A 16,124-nucleotide genomic window follows, 5' to 3' on the forward strand; every position below is an offset into this window, starting at 1 on the left:
GAACATTTTTTTCATATCCATTATAAATCCATGGCCCTGTGAAGGAACAGCATTATTTACAGAGAAGTAAGGATTAGATCATTTCAGTGCCTATAATCACACAGCCAGGACTTGCCCTCAGATAAGGGCTGTTGGGACTAAGCCAATGTCTTTTCTACTGTATTGAGATTTATTGAGAATAGAAAAGTGATGACCTTGAAGGGCAATTTGTTTGGTTTTTTGGTTTGGTTTTTGTTGGGGGGGGGGGGGTTGGCATATTTTTGCTTTTCCATACTAAAGGGGAGGCATAACAGTGAACTGATTTCTCTAGAACGTTGGTGGCCTAACGTTTGGGGGAACGTCCCTCATTTTACTGTATAAACAAGAATCTTGTTATGTTCCAAAGAAATAGGTCTTGTGGATATGATGACAGTACAGCTTCTAGGAAGTGGCTGGAGGTGGATCCCTGGAACTAACCTTAGCCCATACTCTATCTTTGGGGGGCTTAGAAGGCTCTCCTTCCTCCAGGACGATATAGTGGTATGAAGAATGTTCAGGAGGTGGTATGGTGGGCATGGTGTGAATTGGTTTCAGTGCCCCCACCCCAATCCCTTGGCAAGGTGCATTTGTGCAAGGCATTGGTATAAGTAACAGACCTGTGGACGGACAGTAGTCTTTTGGTCTCTCTAACATGAGAACGGGGGCCCATGCTGTATGAGTCAGCATCTAGATGTTGCCTACAAATTCCTGACCATAAACAAATGGTTTTGCTTCAAATGCGTGAACCCTACAGCTTTCCTCTTCATTCTAAGATCTCTGTCCTTGGAAATGGTTGAAACTTCTTCATAAGAATATGACTTCCAATAAAACTGCCACGTCAGAAGTCTGCACGGCCAGAATCCACTCATGATTCTTGCCTTCCTTTTATCCTTCACTATCTGATTCCCTACTGTGTGCCATGTGATACAGGAGTGAAATGAACAGATGTAGCCCTTGTCCTCCCGGGTTCGCATCTGGTGGAGAAATAGAAAAACAATTACAGTTCAGTGTCCCTACCGTAATGACAGAGGTTAGTCCAGAGTGTTATGGGAGTACACAGGAGGGGTATCTACCCCAAACTCTGGAGTCCAGGGAAGTCTTCTCAGAATAAATTCCATCTAAACTGACACTAAAGAATAATTAGGAATTTTCTGAGCAAAGAAGTGTGTGTGTTGGGGTGGAAGTGGTAGGGGGTTCAGGGAGGTGGGAATAGCCTGAAAGGGTGGTCAAAAATGAGAGAACACTGTCTGTAAGATTTGGAGGCAAGAAGGCCTAGCCTCTTGGAAAAGTTGTGTCCATATGGAGCCCATCCTTCTAGTGTGTTCTTACTTCCTGAGTTTCCCTTTTACTCCCCATTGTTCTTGGACTTATCCATAGATCCCAATTCCAATCTTTATCTTTAGGCGCTGACCCTATCCAACCAGAGCAGAAAGCAGTACACCATTGGAGAAACTGTGAACCTGATGTCTGTGGATGCCCAGAAGCTCATGGATGTGACCAGCTTCATCCATTTGCTGTGGTCAAATATTCTACAGATTACTTTATGTATCTCCTTCCTATGGGCAGAGCTGGGACCCTCAGTCTTAGCAGGTGTTGGGGTGATGGTACTTCTAATCCCAATTAATGGGATACTTGCCACCAAGAGTAGAGCTGTTCAGGTAAAGAAACCGAGTCACCCTAGGGAGATCTCTACACCCACTTCAAAGTCTAAAGTCTTTTGCTTACTCTAACTCTTGGGCATTTGGGCAGGCAATGCTAATGGAAGACTTTCCACCATCCCAAATGACTGTGGCTTTCTCTGGATTCCCTTCTCATCTTTTGAGCACCGTTAAGGTTTATATACTCCATCTTCGTTCGTGTTAGATGGCAGAGCCTGATTGGAGAGGGGAGAGCTTCCCAGGGACCCGGCACATAACTCTCCCACCCTGCTCTGCTGGACTGTTCTTCAAGTAGTGATTATTGGCCCTGCTTCTCTGTCATGGCAATACAAACCAATCATGCAGAGCAGACACATGAATGACCCAGACATTACGCCTAAATCCTGGCAGTCATCCCTGCTCCTACCAGGTGGCGGGGCTCCATGCCGATAGTCCTTTGCTCTGCCAGAAGTCATAGGTTGGTGGGTGGACTCAATGGTGTACATGATCTATTCATGCATTCACTTTGCATTCCTTTAGTCCCAAATAATTACTTTTAAAAGATTTTCTGTACATACTATTCTGGGAATATGGCAGCAAATTAGACAAAGCTCTTGCTCTTATGGAGCTTACTTACATTCTATTTGCAGTGGAGAATCGGGCCATAAACGGAAGTGAAGAAGAAAACTATCAGGTCATGATAGTACTATGAAGAAAATTAAACAGAGTGAGATGAGAGCAAGTGAATGGGTGGTGGTTTTAGATTATGGGGTCAGGAAAAGCCTCTGTGAGGAGGGTACATGTGAACTGGGCTCTGAATAGCATGAGCCTGACTGTGCAGGAGGAAGCCTTGGGAAGAACAGCCTGGGAAGAGGCGCAGGCAGGCAAAGCCTGTGGGGGCAGAAGTGAACTGGGTGTAGTTAAGGATCAGAAAGCAGATGGGTGTGGCGGGAGCAGCCTGAGCAGAGCAGGCAGGGATGCATCCTATCACCAGGCACCCATGTGACAGCCACAGGTGCCATCACTAGGACCTAGCATCTGCAGCAACTCTGGACCCTCTTACGAGGAAGTGTGTTTTGTTTGACTTTTTCCTGGCAGGTAAAAAATATGAAGAATAAAGACAAACGTTTAAAGATCATGAATGAAATTCTCAGTGGGATCAAGGTGAGAAGCCGAGTACAGGTGGCCCGGGGGGAAAATGCCAGCAGCAGAGGGTTCTCGGCCTTCAAAAGGCCTGGCAGGGCTTGCGGGTCTCCCCCACTTCTGGGCCTGTGGTGTGTCCCAGGACTCCCAACCCCTGTTAGCAGGTCTCCTGCTTCTCCTTCCAGTGGTCTCAGGCCCTCCTTCAAAACTTCATTTCTCTTTATTTACCCTACATGGTTGCTTTTCTTCTCATGTTTTACTGTCGAAATTGTCAAACGTGCACACAAGTGGAGTGAATGATGTGATGAACCCCCATGGACTTCTCACCTAGGTCTAGCAATTATCAGCATGATCTAGTTTCATCTATGTACCCACTTCATGCTCTGCTAGATTTTTTTTTATTTATTTATTTTGAGAGAGAGTGAGTACGAGAGAGCAGGGGAGGGGCAGAGAGTGAGAGAGAGAGAATCCCAAGCAGGCTCTGCATTGTCAGCAAGGAACCTGATGTGGGGTTCCAACTCATGAACTACAAGATCATGACCTGAGCCGAAATCAAGAGTTGGATGCTTAACCGACTGAGCCACCTAGGCACCCCTCTGCTAGATTATTTTTAAAGCAAATCCCAGATGTAGTATCTTGTATTTCACACAAATACTTTGTGTTTCCAAAAGACTTTATTTTTTTTAACATAACCACAATACTATTATCCCACCTTAAAAAAAAATTAGTCATTTTTGGTACCATTAAATTTCCCCAGTTGCCTCAGATGTCATTTGTTTGCTGTTAATTAGTTGGAATAAGGATCCAAAAAAATCCATACATGGCATTTAGTTGCTACTGCTTTTAATCTATAATTGACTCTTCCCCCCCCCTTTTCTTTTTATCTTTGTCATGTTGGAGAAACTGCGTTGTCTTATTTCCTATATTTCTTATAAATTAGTAATCAGATCTAGAGGCTTGATTAGATAGGGGATATTTTTGTTTTGATTTTTGGTGGAGGTAGGGAGGACAGATACTTTCAGGCAGTACCATGTGCTTCCAAACACCAGCAATGGTGAGTGTTCAGGGGTCCAGGTGATTCACCCCTTATTAGGTTTCCTGCCACTCTTTCCCCCAGAGCAGTGATTTGTGGCTCTGGCAGCACATTTTGACCCCCAGGAAGTTTGACTCTCAGTGAGGCTTGGGCCCTAATTCAAACCATTTAAATTAGACTTTCTGGGGTTGAGGCCTAGGCATACATAGGTTTTAAAATCTCCCCCAAGTGATTCTAATATGCAGCCAAGTTTGAAAACTGTCCTAGAAGTTCTTGCAGCTGCTGATCATTGCCTTGATCTATTATATCATTAGGAATTGCAAAAGAGTGAAATTTGAATTCTATTATTCCTTTAGCATCGATTAGCTAGTTGGTTACACTAAAATAAAGTTTGTGCAGGACAGGCAGGAAAAATGCTGGTTTTTTCCCCTCTTTTGGCCAGCTTTCAAAATAACGCATTTCTTCCTCCAAAGCTTACCAGCAAGTTAATTTTTAATATATGTGTTGTTTTGAATTCAAGGATTTAAACATTACCCTAAACTTTTTGAAAATGAAGCAGAGGCCTCTTTTAACTCTTTGGTATTTCTCTACGCAGAATTCTGATATGTCTTTTTGCTAAATGTGGCAAAATGAAAAGGTAGCCCTGGCCCTGAGTCTCCTCTCTAATGCTTGCTAGCTTGGTAACTTTGGGCAAGCTACCTGGTATCTTCTGCCTCTTTCCTCTTCACTAAAACTGACACAATAATTCTGCAAAAGTAGGGGACTCTCCTTGGTTTTCCCAGAACTTTCTGAGCTTAGCATTGAAAGCCCCATGTCCTGGGCAACCTCTTAGTTCCAGGCAAACTGGGACCATTGATCACACTAAGGTTGTTATAAGGATTAAGTAAGATCATGTGTTCAAAACGTTCTGTACAGGGACACCTGGGTGGCTCAGTTGGTTGAGCGTCCGACCTTGGCTCAGGTCATGATCTTGTGGTTGACAAGATCTCTGTGCTGACAGAGCCTGGAGCCTGCTTTGGATTCTGTGTCTCTCCTCTCTGCCCCTCCCCCACTCATGCTCTCTCAGAAATAAAGATTAAAAAAATTAAAACGTTCTGTACATAGTAGGTTTCTGACAAATGCAACCTACCTTTCTATAATAATACTTTATAATCTGGATTTCTACACCCCCCCCCACTCCCCTATTTTGGAGAACCTATCCTAAAACCTGGGTAGATGAGATCTGTCTAGTGTCCTTTGGGGGCAACAGTGTGAGCTGTGCTGTTTTCTATCCTATTAGATCCTGAAGTATTTTGCCTGGGAACCTTCATTCAAAAAGCAAGTCCATGAACTTCGGAAGAAAGAGCTCAAGAACCTGCTGACCTTGGGTCAGATGCAGACTATAATGACATTTCTCTTATACATAAGTCCAGTCCTGGTGAGTGACAGGAGTCAATGGACTGGGTCAGCTTCCTGAAGAGGAAGGTCTGTTCTCAGCAGACTGCCCAGTGCCTCTAGGCCTAACCCCGAAATCCTGGAAAATCTATCCCCCTCCTCAACTTCCCAAAGTTGCTATTCCTGCCTGGTGCCCCCAACTCTAATGTCACCCTTGTGTACAATTTGGTCATCCGGCAGCCCGGAGTAAGTTTCCAGGATAGTCAGCATGAAGGTGGTAATCAGGAATGGTTTGCATAGGAGAGCTTCTTGTCTTCTTGAGGAGGCTGTGTGGGCCTAGAGAGGGGAGGAACACCAATATAGGAGCCCGGAGACCCGAACTCTGGTCCCAGTAATACAATTAATTGACTGTGACCTCGGGCAAAATATTTCCTGTGTAACACAAGAAGGTTGAGATAATGATCCCTAAGGCTCCTTCAACTCTGATATACTGTGTTCCTGAAACTTAGCATAAGTGTTTGAACCCTTTTTAGAAATGAATTGCTCATGACCTTGCTTTTCCAGGTGTCTGTGATCACATTTTCAGTTTACATTCTGGTGAATAGCAATAATGTTTTGGATGCAGAAAAGGCCTTCACCTCCATCACCCTCTTCAATATCCTGCGTTTCCCCCTGAGTATGTTTCCCATGGTAATCACCTCCATGTTACAGGTGGGTAGAAGCCCTCACTGCTAACTGATTATCTCTGGTTAAAAGGCTTACATCCCAAAATGACTGCCCTATCATATCTTACTTCTCTCTTCTGCTGGTGAACTTTCAATTAGAGAGATTTGTTTGGTCTCTGGAGACCAAGTTTGAGCTTAATAAAATCACAAGCTCTCTGAGCCCTAGTTTATCTGACTCTAAAATGAGGATAATCATACCAATCTTCTCTACCTCACAGGGAGACAGTGCCTGTGAAAGCATTTAATGAGATTATGATGATTAGCTGATACCTGGACCGTTTCTAAGCCCTTTTCCCAGCCCAATTTCCCCCACATTTTACCAAGGCTCTTGGGGTATTTATATAGCATTAGGGAAATGCAGCATACGTGGAAAGAGAAGACCCTCTCTGCATGAAGCCATGTGGTGGTGGAACTGAATACAGCTCTCAAGCTTCAAGCTGTCAGAAAGTGAGTTTGGAGTTCAAGAGGACTCGGATGGTCCAGAGGGAGTGTCTGGTTCCTGAAAAGTGAGCACAGTCACTGAGATGGACCAGGTACCAGACCTCAGGATATTCACAGGGCAGGTGGTAGGCTAGTGAGGTAATCAGAAAGATAGAGTATGGTGATGTACACTTACACTAAGGGTGGCATGCTTTAGACCGCTCAGACCATAGGAAGGATGAGTTTCAGACCTCGCTACCCTAGAGGGGGTTAAGAAAGGCTGACAGGTTTGGCTGATAAAGAAACAGTATGCTCTTTCTAGACTCCAATAGCTTAGTACATAAATTGCAAGAGCAAGATCAGCAAAGGTGTCTGCTCCCTGCCTTCCCTATCTCGCGGGGTGACTGTGAAACAAAAGGGGCCAGATGATAATGTAACACAGGCATTACATGATAATGTAAACGAGGCACTCTGTTTCTGAGGGGCGGATCCATGCAACAGCTGAGTGGTTTTGTAGCCTGCAACTGCACTCAAAGGAAAGGCAAGACAGAAAGTCCACGCTTTCATCAGAACCCAGGTGGTAATGAGAAACGATCTCTCTGACAGGCTCCCTGAAAACAGGCAAGTGAGAAAGGTCCTTGTAAAAGCTCCTAGGATCTCTCCCCAGTTCTTATGTTTCAGGAGACCACAGGGTGTTCTGCCAATGCTTAGGTCAGCTGCAGTTTAAATTTGGCCTGTGTGGAGTTTTCTAAGGTCACTGTGGTGCCATGGCCAATTCCTGTATAAAGGGTCCCAGTAGTGGCTCAGTTAGGACACTGGGCAGGACCAAGGCATAGACTCCATTAAAGAAGAGCACACCAGGGGCCCAGTTACCAAAAGCAGATAGAAATTAGGATTTTGTCTTAGAAGAAGGCAGAAGACAGTTTCTGGAACTGGGTCCAAAGATTGAAGAGATGGCAATAGAGTTGACCCCAGCACCACAAGTTTTCTAAGGGGCTGAAACAGCATCTTAATTTCCCTCTGTGCAGAGAGGGATGTCTTCCAGGGCTGAAATGTGTCTGAGTCTGGGGGTGTCCAGAGGTTACAGATGTAGCAAATGGTAAACCATCGGCAAGAGGCCTGGCAGGTTGACTCTCTGCTTCCACATCCAGGGCTGATGACAAAGTCAAAATCCTCTCCCTGCTCGTGCTTGTCGTTGGATTTTTTATTCTTGAGATCCTTTGTGTCCCCCTCTAGGCCAGCGTTTCCACAGAACGGCTAGAAAAGTACTTGGGAGGGGATGAGTTGGACACATCCGCCATTCGACATGAGTACAATTTTGGTAATGAATTCGGAAGTTGCTTCCCCATCTTATTCACAGTGCTGGCACCAGAACTTTGACATAGGAGGGCTTAGGGGCAGCAAACTGATTGAAAGGGAGAGCTAAGGTATTTACTTTAACCTACATTTGCATAACAAGCTTACTATTTTTACTTAAGTGACATTTTCATTTAGAATAGGTTGCTTAGCCAGATGGCTAAACCATAGTCTGAGGATAAGCAGGGAATCCTGCAAAAGATCTAGAAAAGAGAAGTCAAGATGGAGCCAACCATGGGAACTTGGGGAAAGTAGGCTGGAGTGAAAGAACATTTGCAAGGTCTGAAGATCTAAGGATTGGGGGGCAGACACAGCCAGAGGGACCTGTGGACCTGGAATCCATGGAGTGACCAGGTTTGTATATAGAGGTAGAATTTTTACCAGGACGTGAGGCAACAGAGGGTGTGAGAATGTGCCCAGAGGCAGACATCGCAGAGGTGTCTGCAGGTCAGGAATCTGGCTAACACGCTTGGGAATTCAACCAGAACCGCTTTTGTTTGCAGGCCACTTTTGGTCTCACCAGGGGAAATTTCCTCTGCCTCCTGTTAATGTAGGAGCCAGCACTGATAGGTGATCTTGGGATCTGCTGAAGGAGGGACGCAGGAGGGCTGAGAAAGGGCAGACAGATACATGAGGACCTACATCTGACTAAAAGAGAGGGCCTTTTTCTCAACAGAAAAAGCTGTGCAGTTTTCAGAGGCCTCCTTTACCTGGGACCGGGATCTGGAAGCCACAATTCGAGAGTGAGTTGCCTCCTGTCCAGCCTGCTGTTCTTCAGGCTTCTCCTTGCCAGTCCTGTTACTGGAAAATTCCAACCACTAGGGCACATGAAATATGGACAATGTGCACACATTCCGTTAGATTTCAGTGCAGGCTGAAACCCTGGGGAGACCAGCGGACAGCAAAACTCCCGAGCCTCTTTCCCCGGAAGTGCACCTGCCACCAGGCTGTCTTACTGTGGGACTGTGGGCTCCAGCTAAGAACCCAGGAAGAACTTTGTTCTCCAGATTGTGGATGGAGGTAGTGCAGCAAGTGGCCTAGGTCTCTGGGTATGATAAAGGATGCACACCAAAGCCTGAAACCAATTTAAGTTCGTTTGTTCATTTAAGAACAGTAATCAAGAATATGGCTTCTTTCCCCAAAGTGGACAACAGGAGCTGCCTCTACAAAGATTAAACTTGAGATCTGGAGTTTTACCTCTAACTAACCCATTCCCACCTCCCACCTCCTCTGCCCTAAGCCAACCCTTTCTTGCCACGCTGTTGCTTGTCTAGTAGTTCCTCTTCTGCAGTTTTGCTTTCCTTGGTTTCGGTTACCTGCAGTCAACCTCTGTGTGGAAGCAGATGATCCTCCTCCTGACGAATGGTCACATCAATAGTAGCCTAATGTAGGTCACAGTGCTCCCATCATTCACCTCCCTTCATCTCTCCACATAGGCATTGTATCATCTTGCATCATCAGAAGGGTGAGTGCAGGACAGTCAATGAGAGTTAAGACCCCATTCACATATCTTTCATTACAGTTTATTGTTATAATTGTTCTATTTTACTAGTTATTGTTGTTAATCTCTTACTGGGCCTAATTTATAAATTGAACTTTACCATAGGTATGTCTGGATAGGAGAACACGTGGTCTATACAGGGTCAGATAGACAGTATATACCCAACTCCACTGAATGTAGCACACATAATATACCAGGAAGCCTGAGCAGGCCACATCTTTGTTCCCAACCCAGCACACCTTATCTTCTCCCTGTTACACCTGGGTCTTCCCACACTTCTATTCCTACAGCCTTTCATATAGATTCTGGAGCTTGCCCCGGGATGCTATCAGGCCAGAAGCCCCTCCTCTGGACCTTCCCAACCTGAAAGCCTCCCTTTGCAGAGAAGAGGCTGGACACAGCTCCCACTTTGTACTGAACTTCTTTTAGACTTACACTAGCAAAGGGCAGTTTCAGAAAGACTGTGAACAAGTTCCTGATGTTCTTAATATACTAGGGACTCAAAAACAGGGTGGGCACAGAGTTTCGAGGAGCCCTGCCCAGTGTGTGTCCCTCCCTAGTTAGACACAGCCAAATCTCCAGGAGAGGGGAAGGTGTTCTGTGCTTCCAGCAAGTGTTCCATTGAATGGCCATTCTCATTAAATAGCCAAGTTTGGGAAACCCTGATCTATTCCAACCCTATTAGTTCATAAATGAGAGTCCAGAGGATGTGGCTTTCCAAGATCATATAGTTCAGCAGTGGCAAAGATGAGACTTGAACTCAGGTCTCTAAGCTCCCATTAAGTTCTTGTTCAATGGTACCATGTTGGTGCTAAGAGAATTTTCCCAGTTGAAACCTACATTTGGCACAAACAGCTTATAGACAGTTGGATAAGTTAGGGCTCATTCTCTAGCCCTTTTGAGCTTATAAAAAACGTATTAAAGAAGCACTTCAGAGTCTTCTATATCCAAGACAAATTTTCCAATCTTGAGGGAAAATCTAATACGAGACTTCTTATGAATGGTCTGAGAAGTGGCCTGAACTACTCTTGAAAAACACCCCTCACCTCCTTTAAATACACTTCTCTTGAGGCGCCTGGGTGACTCAGTCAGTAAAGCGTCTGACTCTTGATTTCAGCATAGGTCATGGTCACACAATTCATGGGACCGAGCCCTGCACCGGGCTTGGTCCTGACAGTGCAGAGCCTGCTTGGGATTCTCTCTTACTCTCTTTCTGCCCCTTCCCCATGCTCGCTCGCTCACTCACTTTCTCTTAAAATAGACACTTAAAAACCAAATACACTTCTTTCTTTTCAGTGTGAACCTGGACATTATGCCAGGCCAATTGGTGGCTGTGGTGGGCACTGTGGGCTCTGGGAAGTCTTCCTTGATGTCAGCCATGCTGGGAGAAATGGAAAATGTCCACGGGCACATCACCATCAAGGTGAGAGGGGATGCTAAGGAAAAGAGTTCTGACCTTGAGATGTGGGCCACTGAGCACTACTTTCTCATTTTGGAGAATGCACTGAGGACTAGAATCTGATGACCACTGTTGTTGTTTTGCTGTAGATGCAGTCTTGGAGACGTTAGGTAGACTTGTAAAGTGTAGATTCTTTGCCCCACCCCACACATATAATCAGACTCTGGGGGTAGACTCCAAAAATCTGCATGTTTAATGAGGTCCTATGCATACTAAAGTTTGAAAACTGTTTAACAGAGATCTCTTCCTTCAAAGTATAGGCAATTCTGCTACATCTAGGTTTCTAAAAGCATCATTAAAAACTTACATACCTGCGGCAACTGGGTGGCTCAGTTGGTTAAGTGTCCAATACTTGATTTCAGCTCAGGTCATGATTTCAGTTTGTGGGCTCGAAGCCTGAGTTGGGTTCTCTGTGACAGTGTGGAGCCTGCTTAGGGTTCTCTCTCCCCTTCTCTCTGCCCCTTCCCACGTGTATGTGTTTGTGTGCTCTCTCTCTCTCTCTCTCTCTCTCTCTCAAAAACAATAATTTAAAAAAACTGACATAACTTTGTAACTAGCGTACCAACAAAACCAATAACAATTAAAACAGCAGCACTGTAAAATCCCCACTGGCCATTACACTGAGCATCACATGTAGCTTTAGACTCCCGATTTCCTCTTCCTCCTCTGAGAGTTTGGTCTTTGACTTTACTTGCTCAAAAATTTGATACAGGGTGTAGACATCATTGTCAATTATATATTTTTTAACCCAGAAGAAATCTTTTCATAGCATCTCCATGAGCACTCTGAGCTTCCCCAGAGAGTTCAATTTAGAGGAACTTATAAGTACTTGGAATCATTTAACCAGCCACTACTTACACCAAAAAAAAAAAAAAAAAAAACCCACGTGTCTGTAGATTTTTTAGGTTTTTTCCTTAAGATCTTCATATATTGCTAACCATTTCTTTCTAATTATGGGAAAGCTTGCCCCTGACTGCTTGACACTGAGATGCTCAGAAAATTAAAAACTAATGCTTCTTCCACATTATACTGGCCTTATTCCCTGATTTACCAATCCCTCATGAGCCAATTTACATTAAATAATATGAGATATAACGGAGCAGATGCTACTGATTTAACTGTTTCCTAACTTCTTCTTTTTGTTCACTTGGAACATTTCTTTATTTAGTCCTTTAGAAGTCAATTTTGAATTTAAAAAATTTTTTAAATGTTTATTTTTGAGAGCGAGAGAGAGAAACAGAGCACTAGTGGGGGAGGGGCAGAGAGAGAGGAAGACACAGAATCCAAAGCAGGCTCCAGGCTCTGAGCTGTCAGCACAGAGCCGACACAGGGCTCAAACTCACCAACTGCAAGATTGTGACCTGAGCCGAAGTTGGACACTTAACCGATTGAGCCACCCAGGTGCCCCTAGAAGTCAATTTTGAATTGGCATGTCACTTTGCCCCCATAGATACTGGGATACACAGGCTAAAAGAAGATTATTTTAAAATTACCTCTAAACATAATTCTCTTTTATAAAAGTGTGTGTGTGCACACACACACACACACATATTTCTCCTTTAAACTGACACAAAACTGCTGAATGTCTTCTAAATTATTTTTTAAAAATGGCATTTTCGTTTCAAATGACTTTAACACTCAAAGAAGTTCACATTGGAAATTTGTGGTAATGATTTAACATTAATATTTAAATTGGTTCTAGCCTCAAGTCAAGTTTTGACTTCTGTTTAACTTTTTAAATAATAAAAACTTTAACTTATCATACCATACTTCCTTTTTTGTTATAAATTACTATTTATTTTTTTAATACAATTTTTTCAAAAAAATTTTGAGTATAGTTGGCACAAGATGTTATGTTAGTTTCAGGTGTATGAGAAAGCTTTTTCTTGCCAACTCATCACTGAGTTCATTCTCAAACACAGGCCTTTGTCAGGCTTCCTCTCTGGACATGATCTGCTTCATGCATCAGCCTGGCGCCCTCGTTCAAATCTCTTGGTTCTTCCTACAATCTCTATACCATCACCCCTGTGTTAGCCCTCTGGTGGTCTTAGGGTTTGAGTCAATCCCAGTGAGTTTCCTGTTCTAGAAGCAGCATGTGTTTCTTCCTCTAATTTTCAGGATCATGGCTAGAAAGTGATAGTGAAATAGAGAGTAGGGAGAAGTATTTAAGTGGTGAACAGGATATTGAATGTTTCTCCCTGGCTGGTGCAATAAATACAAGCACTTTATACATATTAGATGCTCAGTCAGCCTGACATTCATTTTTTAAAATCTAAGTTCTGTTTTTCCTTCCCCATGCTGCCACTCCCTCCTTCAGCCCTGCATTTCTGGAGGTATAACTGTCCCGTGGTCTGGTCCTTCCCATCTAGGGCACTATAGCCTATGTCCCACAGCAATCCTGGATCCAGAATGGCACCTTAAAGGACAACATCCTTTTTGGATCCGAGTTGGATGAAAAGAAATACCAGCAGGTTCTGGAGGCCTGTGCCCTCCTCCCAGACTTGGAAGTGCTGCCCGGAGGAGACCTGGCCGAGATTGGAGAGAAGGTACTTGGGACACCAAGGGACCTTGAAGGGTGAAGAATAGTAGTGGGGGGAGGGGGTGGCGGGGAGCAAGGACGGTGAAGAAGTACATGGGAGTAAAAGAGCTGACCAATTTTGGTAGTCAGCTTGGAACAAATACCAGAAAACACGAGGGACACTTGGCTGGCTCAGTTGTATAAGCATCCAACTTCAGCTCAGGTCATGATCTCCTGGTTTGTGAGATCAAGCCCTGCATCAGGCTCTGTGCTGATGGCTCAGATCCTGATGCCCATTTGGGATTCTGTGTCTCCTCTCTCTCTCTCTGCCCCTCCCCCACTCACGCTTTGTATCTCTCTCTCAAAAATAAATAAAAACATTAAAAATTTTATTTAGTTTTATTTTTTTTAATTTTTTTAACGTTTATTCATTTTTTGAGAGAGAGAGAGACACAGCATGAGTGGAGAAGGGGCAGAGAGAGAGGGAGACACAGAATCCGAAGCAAGCACCAGGCTCTGAATTGACAGCACAGAGCCCAATGCGAGGCTTGAACCCACAAACCGTGAGATCATGACCTGAGCCAAAGTCAGACACTTAACTGACTGAGCCACCCAGGTGCCCCACCAAAAAAAATTTTTTTAAAGAAAGCTGATGAGGCTAGGACCAGAGAGGCTAACTAACCAGAGCCTGGCCCAAGGATGACCTCGCAGGTGGAGGAGCAGACGCAGGACCGGAGCTTAGGTGTCCTGACTCAACTTCTGGATGCTAGTGAGGCCTGGAGAAAGGTTCTACTACTCTGCTTCAAATACTTAGAAATTTAGTGTGACTTTCTCAGGTTATTAAATGCCTTTTTAAAAAATACATTGTTAACGACCGTATTGTATCCATTATATGGTTAGAGTGTAATTGATTTAGAAATTCCCGATGCCTACATATTTAGGATGTTTTCAACCTTCTTTCCTATTACTAACAATGAATAGAGCAGTCTTTGAGGGACAAGAATCTTCAGCTACTAGAAGATTAATGAAGATACAGCTCTAGAATGATTTTGTTCACTATTTCAAATACACTTATTGAGTAATTACTATGTACCACACAGCATTTTAAGCGCTGGAGTTACAACCATGAATAAAATAGGGAAAATCTGCCCTGGTGCAGCTCCACATTCCCATGGGGCAGGAAACAAAATTAATAAGTAAATCATCTCATAGAAAATGGTCATTTTGGCATACGTTTCATCATTGGGCCTGAAGTAATTTATTTGAATCAAAGTTATTGATTTGTATAGAGGAATTTAGAAGGTTTTAAATCCCTTGATACTTTATTGAAGTAAATCTCTTCCTTTCCCCTCCATAATAGTCTCTGTGAAGGTGGGACTGTGGAGTAGTGCTTAATAGAAATTATTTTCTTCTTCAGGGTATAAATCTCAGTGGGGGTCAGAAGCAGCGGATTAGCCTGGCCAGAGCTACCTATCAAAATTCAGACATCTATGTTCTGGATGACCCCCTGTCAGCTGTGGATGCTCATGTGGGAAAACATATTTTCAATAAGGTCTTGGGTCCCAATGGCCTATTGAAAGGCAAGGTGAGAAATTACTTAAAGCAATGAAGACATCGGGGTAGGGATTGGGGGACATATCTCCTAGGACTGTTGCTGTCCTGAAGCATGTACTTACCTCCCCTATCCCCCAACATACCACCAAGGCTGCTGAGGAGGTACAGTGTCAGACTGGTCTTTCAGGAGATGACCCATGAAAGCTCCCATCTTGAGGTCATAGCTTATGCTAGAACTGGCTAATTTGAACCTTATTCTGTGGCTCCGATGACATTGATCCTCCTGGGATGATTGGTTGTGATGGAAAGCACTCTGAGATCTGTGGTATAACAAGATTATATTTGGTCTTTGCCCCCAGTTCCTGACACAGAGCTCCGAACACTTGGAATTTCCTGAGTAATACTAGGAGTGTTTTTTGTTCATAAGCCTAGAGAGAGACTTAAGGTGCAGCCCCTAGATAGCCTCAGGACTGGGCTGTTCAAGAGAAAGCCCAAGTGGGGCACCTGGGTGGCTCAGTCAGTTAAGTGTCTGACTTTGGCTCAGGTTATGATCTCATAGCCCATGAGTTCGAGCCCTGCATCAGTCTCTCTGCTGTCAGTGCAGAGCCTACTTCAGATCCTCTGTGCTCCTCTCTCTTTCTGCTCCTCCCCACCATGCTCGCTGGTGAGTGCTCTCTCTCTCTCTCTCTCCCATAAACAAACAAACAAACTTTAAAAAAGAGAGTGAGAAAGCCCAAGTGATGGGTGGGTTGGAACTTTCAGGCCTCTGGGGAGGGAAGCAAGGGCTGAAGATTGGATTATAAAAATTTGTGAGCAGTGGGATCCAGAGGGCTTCTGGGTTGGTGAACACATTAAGGTGCTGAGAGGGAGGCTGTGGGCATGGAAGCTCCACAGGTGAGTCCCACACCCCCATAGCCTGCCCTCTGCATTTCTTCTGTTGACTGTTCTTGAATTGTATTCTTTATGATAAACCAACAAACAAGTAAAGTGTGTTCTGGAGATCGATGAGCCATTCTAATAAACTACTGATCATGAGAAAGGGGCTTTATGGCTAGTTGGTTGGAAGTAAGGGTGGCCCAAGTCATGCAAATTGCCTCTGAAGTCGGTCAGTCTCATAGGACCAAGCCCTTCAGCTGTGGGGTTTGTGCTAATTCTAGGTGCTCAGTGTCAGAATTGAATCGCTGAACACCTAGCTGGTGTCGGAGAATTGGTTGGAGTCAGAAAACATCCCAGAGGACCCAATAATTCACCTTGCTGGTGGGACATAGGTCATCCCATAGGTTTTAGAGCTCTGCTCTGAAAAGGCACTTTCCTGGAACCCTTGCAGGATGTGGGAATGTGGGGATAAAATAGAACTAACATTTTTTTGTGTTTTCATGATGCCCC

At 44.2% G+C, this 16,124-nt stretch overlaps 1 protein-coding gene across 10 annotated transcripts in view; it reads left to right on the plus strand.

The window, feature by feature from the left end:
- The window catches only part of ABCC2 (ATP binding cassette subfamily C member 2), a 72,537-nt gene that overhangs the window by 25,856 nt on the left and 30,557 nt on the right, over positions 1-16,124 (plus strand). For 8 of the 10 annotated variants that reach the window (XM_086680607.1, XM_086680608.1, XM_086680605.1 and 5 more), the window contains 9 exons: positions 1,422-1,676; positions 2,754-2,819; positions 5,111-5,248; positions 5,770-5,916; positions 7,587-7,671; positions 8,383-8,449; positions 10,504-10,630; positions 13,036-13,212; positions 14,602-14,769. In XM_086680607.1, the coding sequence (XP_086536733.1) occupies positions 1,422-1,676; positions 2,754-2,819; positions 5,111-5,248; positions 5,770-5,916; positions 7,587-7,671; positions 8,383-8,449; positions 10,504-10,630; positions 13,036-13,212; positions 14,602-14,769 (1,230 nt within the window). The remainder of the gene's footprint in view (positions 1-1,421; positions 1,677-2,753; positions 2,820-5,110; positions 5,249-5,769; positions 5,917-7,586; positions 7,672-8,382; positions 8,450-10,503; positions 10,631-13,035; positions 13,213-14,601; positions 14,770-16,124) is intronic. The other 2 variants (XM_086680606.1, XM_086680610.1) reach the window with 2 other exon arrangements.

The sequence above is a fragment of the Puma concolor genome, chromosome D2 (genome assembly GCF_028749965.1).
Source record: "Puma concolor isolate L17-30 chromosome D2, mPumCon1.1.hap2, whole genome shotgun sequence".
Taxonomy (NCBI): Eukaryota; Metazoa; Chordata; class Mammalia; order Carnivora; family Felidae; genus Puma; species Puma concolor.